This window comes from Balaenoptera ricei, chromosome 21, assembly GCF_028023285.1.
Source record: "Balaenoptera ricei isolate mBalRic1 chromosome 21, mBalRic1.hap2, whole genome shotgun sequence".
NCBI lineage: Eukaryota > Metazoa > Chordata > Mammalia > Artiodactyla > Balaenopteridae > Balaenoptera > Balaenoptera ricei.
In genome coordinates, this window is record NC_082659.1 from 31,850,489 (window position 1) to 31,870,339 (window position 19,851).

The 19,851-nt window shown below is 34.7% G+C and overlaps 1 protein-coding gene across 1 annotated transcript in view; it reads right to left on the reverse strand.

The window, feature by feature from the left end:
- The window catches only part of ADAM9 (ADAM metallopeptidase domain 9), a 102,483-nt gene that overhangs the window by 22,518 nt on the left and 60,114 nt on the right, over window positions 1-19,851 (reverse strand). Inside the window, exons 14-16 of the mRNA XM_059909413.1 lie at window positions 19,605-19,800; window positions 16,955-17,060; window positions 9,963-10,146 (exon numbers count right to left, since the gene is read on the reverse strand). Of these exons, the coding sequence (XP_059765396.1) occupies window positions 9,963-10,146; window positions 16,955-17,060; window positions 19,605-19,800 (486 nt within the window). The remainder of the gene's footprint in view (window positions 1-9,962; window positions 10,147-16,954; window positions 17,061-19,604; window positions 19,801-19,851) is intronic.

Below are 19,851 nucleotides of genomic sequence, written 5' to 3' on the forward strand. Positions count from 1 at the left end.
ATGAGAAGTTTAATAAAGAAATAGAAACCATTAAAAGTAAGCAAAAAGAAACCCTACAGAAGAATACAATGACAGAAATGAAAAATTCAGCAGAGAGCTTCAACAACCAACTTAATCACCCAGGAGAAAGAATCAGTGAACTCAAAGACAGATCACTTGAAATTAGCCCGTTAGAGAAACAAAAAGAAAAAAAAATTAAAAAGAGTGAAGAAAGCCAATGTGAATTATGGGACACCATCAAGGAAACAAACATTTGCATCATGGGAGTCTCAGAAAGAGAAGGAAGAAAGGGGCAGAAAGAAAATTTAAAGAATTAATAGCAGGGACTTCCTGGTGGTGCAGGGATTAAGAATCCACCTGCCAATGCAGGGGACGCAGGTTCGATCCCTGGTCCAGGACGATCCCACATGCCCTGAAGCAACTAAGCCCGTGTTCCACAACTACTGAGCTTGCACTCTAGAGCTCGTGAGCCACAACTACTGAGCTTGCACTCTAGAGCCCGCGAGCCACAACTACTGAGCCCACTCACCACAACTACTGAAGCCCGCGTGCCTAGAGCCCATGCTCCACAGCAAGCCACCGCAATGAGAAGCCCACGCACTGTAACAAAGAGTAGCCTCCACTCGCCGCAACTAGAGAAAGCCTGCACACAGCAACGAAGACCAAATGCAGCCAAAAATTTAAAAGAAAAAAAAAAAAGAATTAATAGCAGAAAACTTCTGAAACCTGGGGAGAATATGGACATTCAGGTACAGGAAGCTCACAGGACCCCAAGCAAGATTAACCCAAAGAAGATTGCTCTGAGACACATTATAATCAATAATCAAAATGTTAAAAGTTAAAGACAAGGAGAGAATTTTAAAAGTAGCAAGAGAAAAATGACTCATCACATATTAGGGAAATCCACCAGCAGCCCAGTATGGCTATCAGTGGATTTTTCTAAAGAAACCTTGCAAGCCAAGAGAGAGTGAGATGATATATTCAATGTACTGAGTGAAAAAAATTGCCAACCACGAGTACTAACCTGTCCTTCTGAAATGGAAAGTTAAAGACATTCCCAGACAAACAAAGCTAGGGGATTTCATCACCACTAGACCTGCCTTACAAGAAATGATAAAGAGACTTCTTCAAGTTAAAATGAAAGGACACTAAGTAACAATATGAAAATATAAAAAACTATAAAACTCATTGGTAAAGGTAAATATATAGTCAAAATCAGAATATTCTAACACTGTAATGATGGTGTGTAAATCACTTTATCTCGAGTATAAAAGTTTTTAAAAAAATCAAAAATAACTAAAGGTACAATATTGTTTTGGATATGTCTCCTCAGGGAAGGAAAACAAATGGAACTACAGCAAACTAAAAAGCTTTTGCATAGCAAAGGAAACCATCAACAAAATGAAAAGGTCATCTACTAAATGGGAGAGATATTTGCAAATGATATATCTGATAAGGGGTAAATTATCCAAAATACACACACACAAAACTCATATAACTCAACATCCAAAAAACAAACCACCTGATTTTAAAATGAGAAGAGAATCTGAATAGACATTTTTCCAAAGAAGACATACAGATAGCCAACAGGCATCACTAATCATCAGGGAAATGGGCAAATCAAAACCACAATGAGATATTACCTCACACCTGTTAGAATAGCTATTATCAAAAAGACAATAAATGACAAGTGTTGCCAAGGATGTGGAGAAAAAGGAACTCCTGTGCACTGTTGGTGAGAATATAAATTGGTGCAGCTGCTATGGAAAACAATATGGAGGTCCCTCAAAAAATTAAAAATAGAACTATTATATGACCCAGAAGTGAAACTTCTGGGTAGTTTTACAAATAAAACAAAAACACTAATTTAAAAAGATATAAGAAGAGGAGATATCTGACACGGAATCATAAAGGACAAGTAAAAGGTATCCACACAGAAAAGGAAAGATATTCTACACGGAAGGGATAGCACATACAAAAGTGAGAGTGCCTGTTACATTCAGGAAGCTGCAAGTAGTTCTATTATGACTGCAGTGGTTGTGGAAGGGTTCGAGTGGATGTGGTTGGGAACATGGGAGAAAATCATATCAATCCCCAAAAGTAGCTAGGGACCAGATCAAGATGGGTCTTTAATGGACATCTTTATCAGTTTGGGGAGCTACTGAAGTACTTTAAACATGATGGTGACAAGATTTTGATTAATATACTAAGAATGAACTGATGAGTGGATAAACAAAATGTGTATATCTATTCAGTGGAATATTATTTGGCAATAGAAAAGAATGAAGTATTGACAACACTGATGAACCTTGAAAACATTATGCTAAATGAAAGAAGCTAGTCACAAAAAACCACATATTGTATGATTCCATTTATATGAAATGTCAAGAAGAGGCAAATGCATAAAAATGGAAAGCAGATTAGTGTTTGCTAGGGGCTGGGAAGCAAGGGGAGTGACTGTTAATGTGTACCGTTTTCTTTTTAAGGTAATAAAAGGGTTCTGGAATTAGATAGTGGTGATGGTTGCACAACTCTGTGAATATACTAAAAACCACCTAACTGTAGACTTTAAAAGGATGAATTTTATGGTATGTGAATTATATATCAATATGGCTCTTATTGTTTTTAATTCTTGAGTATTAATAGAAGATAATATTTTAATGACTTTGCCTGTTATTTAGAAAATTATCTCATTTACTGATCTGTAAACTTAATAACTCTCACTTAAACCCAATACTTTGTGTGTGTATGTCTTTGTAAATGGTTTAACAAACAGACCCTAATTAAAATATTTCTATGTGTTTTAATTTAGCATTTTAGATCTTTATGAAACATTAACTTAAGGATTTTGAATGATTTTTATCTTTCTGATTTTAACCTGTTATCTTTCCCATTCAAAGATGAAACTACAGTAGGTGTTAAAATATTAGAAAACTGCATAACTTTAACCAGTAATTTGACTTCTAGAACTTATGTTAGGGAAATAACTGGATAAGTATGCAACATGTATTTACTAATATGTTCATCACGGTATTATTTGTAATAATAAAAATTACAAATCACATGTAAATGTCTAATAACAGGGGATTGATTAAATAAATTATGGTAAATGTATACAATAGAACGATATGTGGTCATTAAAAATGAAGTCCTAGATGACAGCTATAGAAGGACACTAGTGCTTAGAGAAACAAGCAAGTTATAAAACATTATGTGTGGCATAATACTATTTTTGCTGAAACATGTTTAAATGTATATTTGTGTGGGAAAATATCTGGAAGAATATACTCCTAAACATTAGCAGTGGTTGTACTGGGTAATGAGACATCATATATATGTATATTTTTTTCCTTCTTTTTGCTTTTCTGTTTTCTAATTTTTCTACAATGATTAGGCACTAATAGCATTAAGAAAATAGTAATAAAAACTTAAGAAACCTTTTAGGTTAATGGTGTCACAATTTGGTGTGATGTTCAAACAGCTAGTTACTTTGGTCAGTTCAGTTGTACAAATGGTCAGTTCAGAAGGAAAAAGAAAACTGGTTGTTTGAAAGGGACAGTTAAATAAGGCACAATGACTAATCCACCAGACCAGTGAATGGCACTGGTTGTGAAAACACATATAATCCTTACAGTCCTTTTCATACTGGGCACATAACTCTCATACTCCATCCATCCAGGAGACTGTATGAGTACTCAGTTCCCCTGGTGGTCCCCCTCTTTTGCTGTTGCGGTCTCTGTACAACAGGCAGAATGATACTGCATCTCTGGATGATGAAGGCGAAGTTGTTTTGACTATTATTTTATCCCAGCAGTCAAAGTCTGTGCTACCTAGTTAATTTTGATTGCCTTTCTTCAGCTTATTGTACAGGAACAGTTTTAATAATCTTTGTATGAATCCAGACCATAGGAACTGAATTGTGGCCATCATATTGCGATGCTGAGAGGAACTCCACAAGCTGACTGCTGAAAGAATACCAAAGTCATGTCTCTAGCAGGTTTAATTTCAATCATCACAAAGCTCTGCAGGGTTCAACCACTGTTCTGGAGACTTGCTTTGAAGCTTTGTCTTATGGTGGCCTGAGTCTTCCTAAGCATTTATTGCTGTTTTCTAAAGCGTTAATATTTCTTTTCAATCAATAAATTTTACCAACTAAAAAAAAAAAAAAAAGATATATGCATCCCTAGGTTCATATGCACACACACGCACACATACACATGCACAAAATGAAATATTACTCAGCCATAATAAGAATGTTGCAACAACGTGGATGGACCCAGAGGGTATTATGCTAAGTGAAATAACTCAGAGAAAGACAAATACCATATGATTTTACTTATATGTGGAATCTAAAAACCAAAACAAATGAACAAACATAACAAAGTAGAAAGAGTCACTGATAAAGAGAACAAATAGGTGGTTGCCAGAGGGGAAGAAGGTGGGGAAATGAGTGAAACAAGTGAGGGAAATTAAGAGATACAAACTCCAAATGAGGCATGGGAATGAAATGTACAGCATAGGGAATATAGTCAATAATAACATAATATCTTTGTATGGTGACAGTTGGTAACCAGAGTTATCATGCTGATAATTTCGTAACAATTGAAAATATCGCATCACCATGTTGTGCGCTAGGAACTAACATAGTTTTGTAGGTCAACTATACTTCAAAACACAAACAGACAAACTCATAGAAAAAGAGATCAGATTTGTGGTTACCAGAGGTGGGGTTCGGGAGAGAGAGAACTGGATGAAGGGGGTCAAAAGGTACAAACTTCCAGTTATAAGTAAGTACTAGGGATGAATGTACAACACGATTAATGTAACGAACACTGCTGTGTGTTACATATGAAAGTTGTTATAAGAGTAAACCCTAAGAGTTCTCATCATAAGAAGAAAGTATTTCTTTAATTTTGTATCTATATGAGATGATGGATGTTCACTAAACTTACTGTGATAATCATTTCATGATGTATGTAAGTCAAACCATTATGCTGTACACCCTAAACGTATACAGTGCTGTACATCAATTATATCTCAATAAAAATGGAAGAAAAAAATGAAGAAAAAAATAACTATGTACAATAATTTGTTAATGGATGCACAATATAAAAAGATGTAAAGTATGACATCAATAGCATAAAATACAAGGAAAGGAGAAGTAAAAGTGTAGAGCTGTGTATACAATTGAAGGTAAGTTGTTATCAGCTTAAAATAGACTGTTATAGCTATAAAATATTTTATGTAAGCCTCATGGTAACCACAAAGGGAAAAAACTTAAACACAAAAGATAAAGAGAAAGGAATTAAAACATGCACTACAAAAAAAAAAATCACAAGAGAAGACAGAGAGGGGCAAAAGAACTAAAAAACAGTCAACAAACACTTAACAAACTGACAGTCAGTAGGTCTTTACCTATCAATAATTAAATACTTTAAACATAAATGAACTAAATTCCCATATCAAAAGACACAAAGTGGCTGAATGGATTAAAAAACCAAGATCTAACAATATGTTGCCAACAAGAGACTCACTTTAGGTTTAAGGACATACATAGGTTGAAAGTAAAGAGATGGAAAAAGATATTCTATGCAAATGGTAACCAAAAGAGAGCAGAAGTAGCTACACTTATATTACATATAATAGACTTTCAGTCAAAATCAATCACAAGAGACAAAGAAGGTCACTACATAGTGATAAAGGGGTCAATTCATCAAGAGGGTATAACAATTATAAGTATATATACACCCTACATTGGAGCATCTAATATTTAATGCAAATAAGAACAGAACTAAAGGGAGAAATAGACAACAATACAATAATAGTATAGGGGACTTCAGTTTCAATATTGGATGGATGACCCAGACAGAAATGTAATAAGGAAACAGACCTGAAGAACACTACAGACCAAAATGGACCAAAAGACATAGACAGAACAATCCATGCAACAGCAGCAGAATACATATTTGGTATGTATTCTGTACATACATATTCTGTATGTATCCATTCCACAGGATAAATCATATGCTGGGCCACAGAGCAAGACTTAAGAAGATCAAAATCCCATCTGGTCTCTATCTTGACCACAGTGGTATAATTAGAAATCAGTAACAGAAAGAAAACTGGAAAATTCACAAAAATATGGAAATTAAACAACACATTCCTGCCATTTGCAACAACATGGATGGACCTTCAGGGCATTCAGACTAAGAGAAATAAGTCTGATAGAGAAAGAAAAATACCATATGATCTCACTTATATGTGGAATCTTTTAAAAAGCTGACCTCAGAAACAGAGAGTGGAAGGGTGGTTGCCAGGGGCCAGGGAAGGGGAGAAATGGGGAGACACTGGTCAAAGGGTACAAACTTCCAGTTATAAGATGAACAAGTCCTGAGGATCTAATATTCAGCATGGTGATTATAGTGAACAATACTGTATTACATACTTGAAAGTTGGTAATAAGAGAATAAATTTTAAACGTTCTCACCACAAAAAAAGTTCTATTTATGTGAGGTGATAGATGTGTTAACTAACCTTATTGTGGTAATTATTTCACAATATATATGTGTATCAAATCATCACATTGTATACCTTAAACTTACACAATGTTATATATTGATTGTATCTCAATAAAGCTGGGCTTGGCGGGGGTGGGCGGAGAGGGGACCAACAAGGGAGAAGCAGAAATGAAAGATACAGGAAAAGAACCACAGGGACATTATCTCAGATTCTGGGTTCCAAAGCTCTTTATTTGATTCTGTGGTTTGAATCAGTAAATTTCCTGCTATGCTTTAATTCAGTCTTAGCTGAGTTTTTGTGAGATTTAAGAGTACTGACTATAATCCACAGAGTAAAATTTCATAAATTAAAAAAGCATAAGTATACAGCTTCAGAAATATAAAAGTATATTCACCAGCACACAGAATCCAGGAATAAATCTACATTACCAGTATTTGCTCCCGGAATGTAAAGACAATTTATAAAGACAATTTAATGTCGAGGAATTTATCAATATAACCCAGCACATTAATAAGTCAAAGGAAAATATGTAGTGATTATTTAAATAGCTGTTGAAAAAACTACTTATAAAATTTTTAATCTATTTGTTCTTTTATTCTTACTAATCACTACTAAAACGATTCTCCATTAAATGAAAAATACTACCTACCCCAAGCCAATAGCCAAAATCATATATAACCTTGGAAGGCTAGATGCATTCCCAGTCAAGTTAGGGAGAAGACAAAGAAGTACACTATTATCATTAGTATTTAAAATTATCCTGAAAGCTCTATCATTGCAATTACACAAGAAAATAAATCCAAATTGTAAGTATCAGAAAGGAAATCAACTTTCTATCATTTACAGATGATTGTTTACCTAGAAAATTTTAATACAATCAACAATAAAAATATGTGACACTAAGTATATGGCTGGTAACAAAATAAATATATACAAGTGAATATATTTTTCTGAGTATCAATAATAGCCAGTAAAAATATAAACAAACCAGTCTCTCTTATCAATAAACACCAATTAGAAAATGTAACATAACAACTTAGAAAACATAATAAGAGGCTATTCATAATAACAATAAAAATATAAAATACCTAGGAATAAAACTAACAAAAAATAAAAAGAACCTTTATAACTAAATCTTTAAAATAAGACCCCCCCAAAAAATCGAGAGACATACCATGTTCTTCTATGGGAAGACTGAATAATGTAAAGATGTCACTTTTCCCCATTACAAATTCATAAATTTGATTTGATCCCAACTAAAATTCCAAAGAGCTTTTATTTAAAAACTTTTTTTTGCACCTTGACAAAATGATCTCAAGTTCATCTGGAATAATAAATGAATATTAATAGCCAAGAAAATTAGGAAAAAAGAATGAGGGGGCATTTGTATGACCAGATAATAAAAATATATTATAAAACTGACAAAAACTAAAAGAAGGCAATACTGACACATGAGTAGTCAGACCAGTCAGTGGACATTAAGAGAAAAAGCAGAAATCAAGCCCAAGTGTATGTAAAAATTTAATAAGTAATTTAAATAAGATTTCAAATTAAAAGAGAGATTATAATTGAGGTGAAGGCAAATAACAAACCATTCTGAAAAAAAGTAACATTAGAAATCAGCATATAGTCATCATCTCTGAATGAATAAAATGAAAAAGGAAAAAAAGAAGAATGCCAACCTCATACTATACACTCCATATTCCCCTGGATTAAAGAGTTAAGTATTAAAAAAAAATTAAAAATCTACTAGAAAATAATGCTCTGATACTATACTAAGAAAGTCTTGTAAAACATGTAAGTAAACTTGGAAACCATAAAGGAAAGGAATAATAGATTTGTTTACATAAAAATGTAAACATGGCAAAAAAATACTAAAAACAAAAGGAAGAGGCAAGTAATAACTGGGCAAACATATTACATGTATTACATGACATCTTATATGACATATGTTAAAGTTCTTTAAAATCAATAAGAAAAACACATCAATTTTTAAATGAACAAATAACATCGACAAGCAAATCACAAAAGAAGGAATAAATATATGGAGACAAAAAAATTCAACATCACTAATAATCAAGAAAGAGTAAAAAGAAAATTACCAAATGAAAGTTTAAAAACAATAGCACCTAATCCTGACTAGGATATAGAGAGTTAAAACATTTATTATTGAAAACTGCTTGGAAGATAAACTAATAAATACTTTTCTAAAGAGAAATTTGGCAAAACTATATCTAAAACCTTAAAAGTACACACCCCCTTATAGTAATTTAACCTCAGAAAATAATCAGGATTTTGTGAAATTTTTTAGAAAGCCATTTACCTCAGCATTGTTTATAGTACCTGCAGCAGTTGAGTTTACGGCGTGGCAAGGGCAGGCACAAGAATACCAGGGTCTTTTTGGTAAGAAGTGAGGGGCAACAGAATTGGAACTGAAAACTTGGTAGAAACTGAGGTAACTTGTGGGTCCCTCTGTCTTTTTCATTTGTCCCATAATCAATTGATTGTGTTCGCTCTCTCCTCCTCTATTCTCCCATGAGTTGGTTTCTTCAACTTGTTCAACAATCCTGCTCCCTCCGTCTCTTGTATATAGCTTAAGCTCGCTATAACCCTTCTAGCCCTCCTCCTACATCATGCTATCTCTCAAAGAATTCGTAGTTGCAGTGCTACTCTTAACTACCTTTCTTTACTTATATATTCCCCCCCAAAAAAGGAATTAGGCGTAGCTCCTGTCATCCGGGACCGCTGGTAGTAAGTCAGCGGCTAACTCTTGGCTCACACTGGATCCAAACAGCTGTGGCCAGGGTAGCAGGATGCATGGGCAGGACAAGCGTCATGACATTTCTAGTACAAAGACACGGATGCATGCACACACACACACACACTCACACAAAATCCTGGAAATCCCAGTAATAGCAGCCTGGCTAATAAATTATAGCACATTGATGGGGAGGGGGGGATATGCCCAGTATATTACAACATAGAAAACACAGGTTATAATATATGACCCCAATGAAGAAATCGGATAATAGAATTATAGCTGTTCCTTTTTTTTTTTTAATGGATGCAGAAGTTTCTTTAATGGAATTGTGGAAATTATCCAATGAGATGCAGATAATGAATACTCTAATCTAAGCAGATCCGGTGACCATGATGAAAACTGATCATTTCTGAAGTTAAAAAAAGCATTACATGAAACTAACACAGCATTGTAAATCAACTATACTGCAATAAATTTTTTTTTAAAAAAAGAAAGCATTATATGGCTATAAATCATCAGGAGGTATAGCTGTTCTTATTTTTATTCTTGGTAGCTTTCTATTTTCCCAAATCTCTACAATAAACAGAGATTTCTTTTATACCCAGAAAAGAACCACTAGCTTTATATAATGATTTTTTTAATTTTTAAAATTTTACTTTGTTTTAGAAAACATTATGATTACCTTTCCAACGCCACATCTGGTGCCTTCATTCACCATGCCAGGATCGGGAACATCTGACCCAAGCTGGAAATCCACACCCCAACACTTGGTGCCTCTCCCAGGAGTCTGAATAATAGCAGGCACAATTCCAAATACAGGCATTTCTTGTACATTCTCACATTGAAGCTTTCCACACAAAGCATTCCTGGAAAGATAGAGAAATAATGCAAACTACAATGCATCCAGTGTAGATACAAAAGAAAAATTATATATTTTTAGTATATAGGCAGGGAGTATATTGCTGTTTAGCTAAAGGGAATCTCAACAGAAAACGTGTGTGAAAGCAACAGAGATCAAAGTAGCTCTCTTTAAATATGGCAGAGAACAGGTAAGTGGATGCCAAGATGCAAATTAGTAGGGTACCACTCACTGCGGTGGCTTCTCTTGCTGCGGAGTACGGGCTCTAGGAGCACGGGCTTCAGTAGTTGTGGCACACGGGCTTAGTTGCTCCACGGCATGTGGGATCTTCCCGGACCAGGGCTCGAACCCGTGTCCCCTGCATTAGCAGGCGGATTCTTAACCACTGTGCCATGAGGGAAGTCCTAATTGATTATCTTTTGATCCAAGCACCTACCCTATTCTTAAATCTCCCCTATGCTATCACTGCCAAGTCATTATAGGATATTGTTTTCCAATTCCTCTAATTCATCACCTCCTAAATATTCTCATACCAGCTATCATATCTTTTACTTCTTGAGTTAAAATCTTTCTCCCTATAACTTTTCCTCATTGGTCCCAGATCTTCGACAGGAGACCACACAGATAATGTCTTTTCTTTCCTCCACATGGCAGCTTTTTAGGACAATTATCACGTAGGTCCTAATTACTTACTTCACAGGACAATAGTCTACAATCATTTCTCATGCAACAAGGAAGCTCTCCTCTAAATATGTTCTAGTTTGTCTCCCTCCCTCTTGAAGCACAGTGCTCAGAGTAAAACATGAAATTTCAGCTACAGCCTGACAAGCAAAGAACAAGGTGAACTGTCATTTCCTTTATTCTAGATACTGTACTTCTATGAAGCCCAGGATGACAGTAGCTCTTATGGTAACTACATTACATTATTGATGTCCTTGAATTTATCCTCAGCTAACACTCCTATTTACTCTTTGCACATGCTGCTATTAAGCGTCCTCTTCCTTCCATCCTTCACTTAAGAGTTAGTTATTTTGTCCCATCTTTACATTTATTCTTATGTCACCATTTATTCACGAGGTAACCTGAGTAAAGTGCTTAAACTTTCTTAAGTTCAGTTTCTTCATCTGAAAAACAAGAGCTAAATAATGATGCCTATCTCACATAATTAGTTGAAATTAGATATGAAAACCTCTAAAACAAAGCATAGAAGAAAGCAGATCTCAGTTAGCATCTACTGGAACCTACCAAAATTCATGCTGCTATGATATACTTAATGTCTCATGTATAGTCTTAGTGACATATTAAGAAGTAAAAGGAAAATACTCTTAACATATTAAAAGAAAACTGTCACAAATCATTAAAAGGATAGTCACTTCAACAGAAAAAAATTAGCAAAGATGCAAATAGGCAATTCACAAAATAAGAAATGCAAACAGCCAACAAAACTAAGAGATGCTCATTGTTATAGTAATAAAAATTATATTGCAAGCACCAATAGAATAACTGCTTCAGGCAAGGATCATCAATGCATGCTTAAACCATGAGGTGAAACACTGGTGGGGAACTGGATATTTATGCGATACAAAATCATCACTCCACATATTACTTGATAGTTGCAGTGGGAAAGACCTAACTTTACAAGAGCAAGATCTGGTCATTGCCACTTAGTGACAGTAATAATAAGACAATCCAGAATTATGTGCCTCCTTGACATCATCTACCACTTACGAAGTATTCAAATACTTATGAAGTATTCAAAATGTTTAACCTGAATCTAATTAAGACTTTAGATTTAACTTCTGATGTATAGAAAATTCAGGGAATAAAGACACAAGTTAAGCAATGTTGAGAAGAAACTACCAAACAAATCCAGAACATGGGCCACCCTAAAAGACCACTGGCCCAGTCATTTCCTCAGGTCACTGTCATTGAAAAAAAATAAATAAATAAACTGAAGAAGAATATTTTAGATTAAAAGTGACTTAAGTGGGGCTTCCCTGGTGGCACAGTGGTTAAGAATCTGCCTGCCAATGCAGGGAACACAGGTTCGAGTCCTGGTCCGGGAAGATCCCACATGCTGCTGAGCAACTAAGTTGGTGCACCACAACTACTGAGCCTGCGCTCTACAGCCCGCGAGCCACAACTACTGAGCCCATGTGCCTAGAGCCCGTGCTCCGCAACAAGAGAAGCCACCTCAATGAGAAGCCCGCGCACCGCAACTAAGAGTAGCCCCCGCTCACCGCAACTAGAGAAAGCCCACTCACAGCAACGAAGACCCAATGCAGCCAAAAATAAAATTAATTAATTTTTTTTTAAAAAGTGCCTTAAGTGACATGACAACTAAATGCAATGTGTGAACCTTGGTTGAGTCCTGATGTGGAAAAAAAAAAAACAGCTATGAAAGACAATTTGAGGACATGGACAATTGGAGAAATGTAAATATTGACCAGGGATTACATGACATTAGGAAACTCTTAATTTTGTTAGGTATGATAACAGTATTGAGAACGGGCTTATATGTTGGAGATGAATACTCAAGAATTTAGGAGTGATGCATCATAATGCTGATAATTTACTTAAAAATGGTTCAGCAAAATCTAGACAAGGTAAATATGATAAAATATTAACAATGTTTTAATCTAGGATATATGTGTGTTCATCATACTATTCTTTCTACTTCTCTGTGTATTTAAAACTTTTCATTTAAAAAGTTTAACAAACTATTGAGTGTTAAGAATGGCTCAAGGATGTATTTGTACAATACAACATGGGGAATATAGCCAATATTTTGTAATAAATGTAAATGGAAAGGAACCCTTAAAAATTGTATAAAAATATAAAAAATGTAAATAAATAAATAGTTTAAAAAGACGACACCATCTATGTTCTGAAAGAGAGGACAGCTCTTTTGGTGAAATGGAACAAGACAATGTGCACAGCAGGGGGTGGGAGTCGGGTGGGGACTAGGAGTGTATATGTGCATAATGAACTCTGGAAAGGCAGACAAGAGGCTCAAAGACACACTTGAAGAGCAGGGTGGGAAGAGGGAAAAAGAGAGTAAGAGTGGAAACCACATTTTCTCTGTATCCCTTTAAACATTTTTGAAAAACAACAACAAGAAATTAAATAAGTATTTACAAATTCATTCAAAGGAAGAATGAAATATCTATTTGATGTAACAAATTGGAAAAGTATTTCTTAAGACAATACTCTGACATTGATGAGGGAGTAGTGGAAGTATAAATCAGTCAAACGTTTTGAAGGCCAATTTAGAAGCATCTATGAAGAGCCTTTAAAACTATCTTCCATTTTCTTTTGAGAAAAATCTACTAAAGAAACAATCAGAGACATAAATACTTAAAATGTATTTATCACAGCCTTGTTTAAAAAAACAAATTACTGGAAACAACTTACATTTCTAACATAAGGAAATGGTTAAAAGAAGCTGGGTATATCCTATAAATGCCCTTAATAGAGTGGAAAGTAAATACATCAACTTATAAAACAGTATAAATCATACTATGCAATTTTGTTTATACACACAGATGTGGGTCTCTGAGTACACATATGTGTATGTATACATGTGTATGATACATATTTATATGCTTATGAATACACATGAGAAGGAAATAACAATAAAAATTTAACAGTATCTCTGGATGACAGGACCATATGTGACCAGTTTCTTGAGACTTTTCTAGATTTTATGCATTTTCTATGATGGGGATGATTATAAAGAGGGTGATGATGATGATGATGGTAAGTCCTACAATGAACCGGGTACTCTTCTTAGTATTAACATCCACCAACTCATTCAGTCTTTAAAACAACACTTAGAAATAGGTACCATTATTAGTCCCATTTTACAGAAGAGAAAAATGAAGTATGTAAGCGAAATAACTTGTCCAAAGTCTCAGAGATCTTAAGTGGTTAAAGCAGTATTCAAACCCAGAGTCTAACTTCAAATGTGTATTCCTAATGACTATATTACATTATCCTTATATTACTATTATAAAATGCTTTTCAAATCAGCTACCCAGTAATTTAAGTTTTGTAAATGTAGTTGCTATATTTTCATTAAGATATTCATAAAAGTATGGAAATGGGACCAGGCTAAAGACAAGGATAAGGCATATGTAGCAAGCCCCTTACAGGTCTGCATCAATCCACTTATCCCAAGGTTTAGCTCAGCTCATTCAATTAGTTACACTAATTCCACCCATTAGATATATCATCTGTTCCTTCATTCATTCAACAAACAGTTAATAGGCACTTACTATGACAATGTGCCAGGCACTATGTTAAACACAGAATGGACTTTACAGTGTAGTGACGAGGGTGGTAACCAGATGGTCACTTAAACAAATGAGATGTTTTATGAGACAAATACTACAAAAAAAATTCCGAAGTATTATATTTGGTAGTAATGAAAGGATCAGTTCTTCCAGAAGACATAACAATCCTAAATGTGTATGCACCTAATAACATAAGCACTGAAGAACACACTTCAAAACACATACAGCAAAAATTTATAGAACTAAAAGAAACAGACAACGTCATAATCACAGCTGGGGATTTTAACACACCTCTCTCAGAAACTGAAGGGTAAACAGATAAACACACACACACCCAAAATATACAAGATTTGAACAAGACCATTAATTAACTTGACATTTATAGAATAATATATCCAACAACTGCAAGATACACTTTTCTTTTTAATTGAACATGGAACATTCACCAAAATAGACCATATGCTGGACACTAATTCACATCTCAATAAATTGAAAAGAACTGAAATCACAGAGAGTATGTTCTCAATGGAATTAAACTAGAAATCAAAAACAAACAGATAACCAGAATATTCCCAAATATTTGGAAATTAGCAATACACTTTTAATAACACATGAGTCAAAGGAGAAATCACAGTGTAACTTAGAAAATATTATGACCTGAACAATAAGGAAAATACAACACATCAAATTCAATGAAAGAGAAACATACAATTTTTTAACCAGTTCATCCTTCCTTCAACTTTCAAACTGCTACTTTTCTCATTTTGATTTAGCCTAATTATGTTACCCAAGATGGGTCCAGTTCCTCCAAGTGCAGGACAGAGCCCTCCTTGGTCTTTTCTAAACACCATAAAAGAATCTTGAAAATGCTGTGCCTATAACTGGTTTTGTATCTGACCTTCCCTTTATCTGGAAAATTACCTATTACACTATCTATTGGACTGGCCAAAAAGTTCATTCGGTCAGTGAATATGTTGTTCAATAAAGTTCTTCATGAAAATTTAAAATGTGTCTTGTGTTTTTACTTAAAACCGAACGAACTTTTTGGCCGACCCAATATCTTTTCTAAGGCAGTATCGTTTTTAAGTGATTATTCTTGCTAAGGCAATGGTTTGGACATAACCTTCCCGTGCAATTTAAATATACTAAAAATTTATTAAGAATAATAGTTTGACTTCCCCAGAAAAAGAGTGCTATATAAATGCAAGAGAACTTATATCTACAACTAGTTTTGAGACTGTACAAGGTAGTCAAAACAGTTATGTTCATACCCTCTTTTGAAATGCTTTCTTGTTTTTCTAACTTCCTTCAACCTACTCTGTTTTATATATGAAGAAAGGTATATTCTAAATATTCTGTGAAATATACTTTATGTGGATAACTAATTTGTAAAGAATTAGAACAACATAATTTGGCTAACATTAAAAAAATAAAAGCACACAGCATTAAGAACATCTATAAGAGGGACATCTGACCCTGTTAAGGAAGTTGAGGAAGTCTTTCTTAGAGAAGTTATACTTAAAATGGCAGAGAGGAGAGCATGCCAGGCAGAAGGAACAGCACGTGCCAAGGCCCTGTGGCAGAGGACGACATGTAGACCAGTAGAGCTGAAGTATTTCACATTTAATGGCTCAGTAGAGAAAGATGAGCCTACAAATAAATACATTAAAGGAGCATCCGGAAACAGAAAAAAATACTAGGAGAACATTCTACACAAAAGCCAAGGAAAGGGGTGTCTTCAAGGAGAAAATGGTCAACATAGTTGAATGCTACTGAGAGGTCCAGAAGCATGAAGACCTAAAGATGTCTGCTGGATTTCGGAACACGGAGGTCACGGTTATTATTTCTTCTTAGTAAGCACTGTTTTACCTCAGTTGCTTAGCCTAATTGGCAGAGTAGGAGGTGAAGTGAGTAGAAGAGAAGCACAGTATTATAGAATAATTCCAATTATGCAAAATGTTAGTGTGTGTATGTATAGTGCACAGAAACAACAAAAAAAGGGAAGACATACACTGAAATTAGTGAATACATACAGACAGAGATTATGGATGACTTTTGTTTATATTTTTGTAATAATACTAATTTTTTTACAATGTGCAAATGTTATAGAAACAAAAAAGGCTTTTAATTTGTCACTTTCAAATTATATGGAGCCAGAAGAAAATGATGAAGTCCAGAATTAATTCTGCAGATACCTTTACGTATGGATTTAGCAGCATAATCTTTTAATGAAAGGAAGAGGGAGAAGAGTGTTTATTTGGGCTTCTTATTGTAGAACAGGATAAACAAAAGTAACATTCTAAAAATCATTATATTTTAGACAGATAATGTCAAAAGGTATGAATAATTTTACCCTTCCTATTCAGAATCTCTCTGAAGTCATGTGTTACAAAATTGTAAGTTTGAAAAGTTAGATGTCTAAGGGGGAGAAAGTCGGCAGTCACAAGGAGCTGTAAAAGATACTAAAGATGACTGATCTTACAATCTTTCATATTCTTTTATACTCTCGCCTCCACTTACCCAGTGGCACACTTCTTGTATTCATTGCCAGAGAAACCACAATTGCCAAATCTGTCACCTTTGGAATTCACATCAATGAAACAATCCCTTGGAGCAGCCTTGGCTTCTGCAACATCAAAAAAAATTTTTTTTCTACACCTGAAACTAACACAACATTGTAAATCAACTATACTCCAATAAAATCAAAATTAAAAAAAAAATTTTTTTAAGTTATGGCAATTTAATTCAGAAATAAAAGTATTCCCTATGACAGTCCACACGCCTGGATAAACTGCCTCAACACCTCTGAAAAGGTTTCAGGACCTACAGATAAAACATTTTGTTCCACATTTTATAATTAACAACAAAATGTGAAAATAAAGCTTAGATGGTACTTAAAAGTTAGCCTGGACTCGGGCACTCAAGTCCTCAAAGAAGTGTCATTAAACAAGATGAAATTATTAACCATGATGAAATTAAAAACCATGCACAGTATGGTAGCACTTTCAGCATATTAATTCTCATTGCTCTCAAACACAGGTCTACTGCACCCCTGGTTAGATCAGCCTGGGAGGGCTGGTGAAAACACTTCCAGGTATTATTTTTTTTAACTTACCATATATGGATGCTTACTTTAGGTATTAATTACATTGAAAAATAGCCATGACAGCTAATAAAGTATCAATCCATTCTTGTTTTCTTATATTTTATATATGTACCACTTAATGTTTGATTTTTCCACTTAATTATATATTCCTAAAAATATTTTATTTGGAAATATTTTGAAGCCATTTTGGCAGTACATTCTATCTAATAATGGAAATTCATGTGTCTGTCTTACACACCTGATACTACGTTGTTCAGTTTACAAGAAAATGGATATGCAGTGAAAGGAGTTGGAAGAAAAAAGAGGTGGAGGATCAAGTAATCTGAAAATGGATGCAGAATACTTGCACAGGATAAACGTCACATGGCAATAACTCTAGCAAAGCACATGCTCACACTCACATTTATATTAGGAAAAAGTGACTAAATTAATAACAAGCCCTCCCCAGTAATGTGGTTCCTTCGGTCGTCCTAGACTTTTTTGCAGGCCTCTACAAAGATAATATACTTGCTAAATAATAGCATTTGCTTCTCTAAAATGCCTATCTGTAAGTACTTTTTTGGTCTGCAGTAACCTGTCCATTTCTGCAAAATATATCAGAAGTTCACAGATCTCTACCACTGTATCCCATGACCTGACTAACATAAATGAAGTCCCATTTCATGCTTAGTCTTCTCTCCTCCGACCCTATCAGATCAAGGTTCCCATGACCCCCTCCTTGGGTTTGATTAATTTGCTAGAGTGGCTCACAGAACTCAGAGAAACATTTTACTCACTAGATTACTGGTGTATTATCAAAGAATATAACTCAGGAACAGCCAGGTGGAAGAGATGCATAGGGCAAGGTATAGAGACAGGGGCTTGGAGGTTCCAGGCCCTGCCAAGTGTGACACTCTCCCTGCATCTCCACTTGTTCACCAAGCCAGAAGCTCTCGAAACCCTGTCCTTTTGGGTTTTCATGGAGGCTTCATTACATAGGCATGATTGATTAAATCACTGGCCACTTGTGAGTACGGCAATCTCCAGTCCCAGAGGTGAGGGAACTGAAAGTTCCAACTAATCACAGGGTTAGTTCCCTGGCAACCAGCCCCATCCTTAAGTCACTGAGGGGCTTTCCAAAAGTCACTGCATTGACATAACAAAAGACACTTTTACAGCTCTCATTACTTGGGAAATTCCAAGGGTTTTAGGAGCTCATGCCAGGAACTGGACAAAGACCAATTTTTTTTGGTTTGTTATAAATTACAACATCACAACAGTCAACACTGCTCTACCTAAAATTATAATTAATCCATATTAAGAGGATGGAGAATGAAAAATGAGCATGAGTAGGATGAGAGCTGACAAGTGTTGAAAGAAGAGAAGGTAAGAAATTAAATTCTCATCCTCCGCAGTGAAAAATTAACAGTTAATACCTAGAATGGAAAAATCGAAAAGTAGCATTACCAAGAAATTATCTAAAGACCTGGAGCAAGTAACAAAGTAATCGGCTAGAAATCAGCAAGAAAAGGTAAAAATGGTTGCCTTAAGGGATGGGGCTATTATGTGGAGGCACACTTTACTTTTTCATAAAATCTTGTGAATGATTTGGCTCTTTATTGTATGTATAACTTTGATAAAAATGAAATATTTAAAAAGAGACACAATAAAAAATATAATAGAATACTTTAATGCTCTATGATCTAAATATAGCAATACAGATGGATTGCAAAAACATTTTGAGTGAACAATTAAAATAGAAGACCCATATGTATGTCCCCATACTATTTACATGAATTTATTAAATCTAGAATACAATACTGTGCATATATATGTATACATATAATGTTAATATACACAGGATAGAGAGGTGAGAAAGTATTATAAAAACAAAAATCACCAACTGAACTTGGACACATCAAATTCATGACCATGATTGCCTACAGAGAAGGAAAGAGGGAGACATGATAGGAGAGAGGAAACGGGAGAACTTCAATTTTAGCAATAATGTTTGTTTTCCATTTTTAACAAAAACTAAAACAAAAAAATAAAATCAAAGCAATCAATATAAATAAAATATCTTACTTGAGCCAAAGATGACTTGACACTGAGCATCATAATATTGGCACATGCCATTGTAACAATAGGCTTTGTTATTCTGGCAAGGATAGCCATTCTGAATAAAAACATCTGGCTGACAGAACTGAGAAGAACCGTTGCAATATTCTGGAACATCACATTCATTGGTTTTTCCTCGGCACAAAGTACCTCCTGGAAGGAACTAGGGTAATAGGATTGAAATTGAACAGGAATATCAGGAAAATTCCCACAA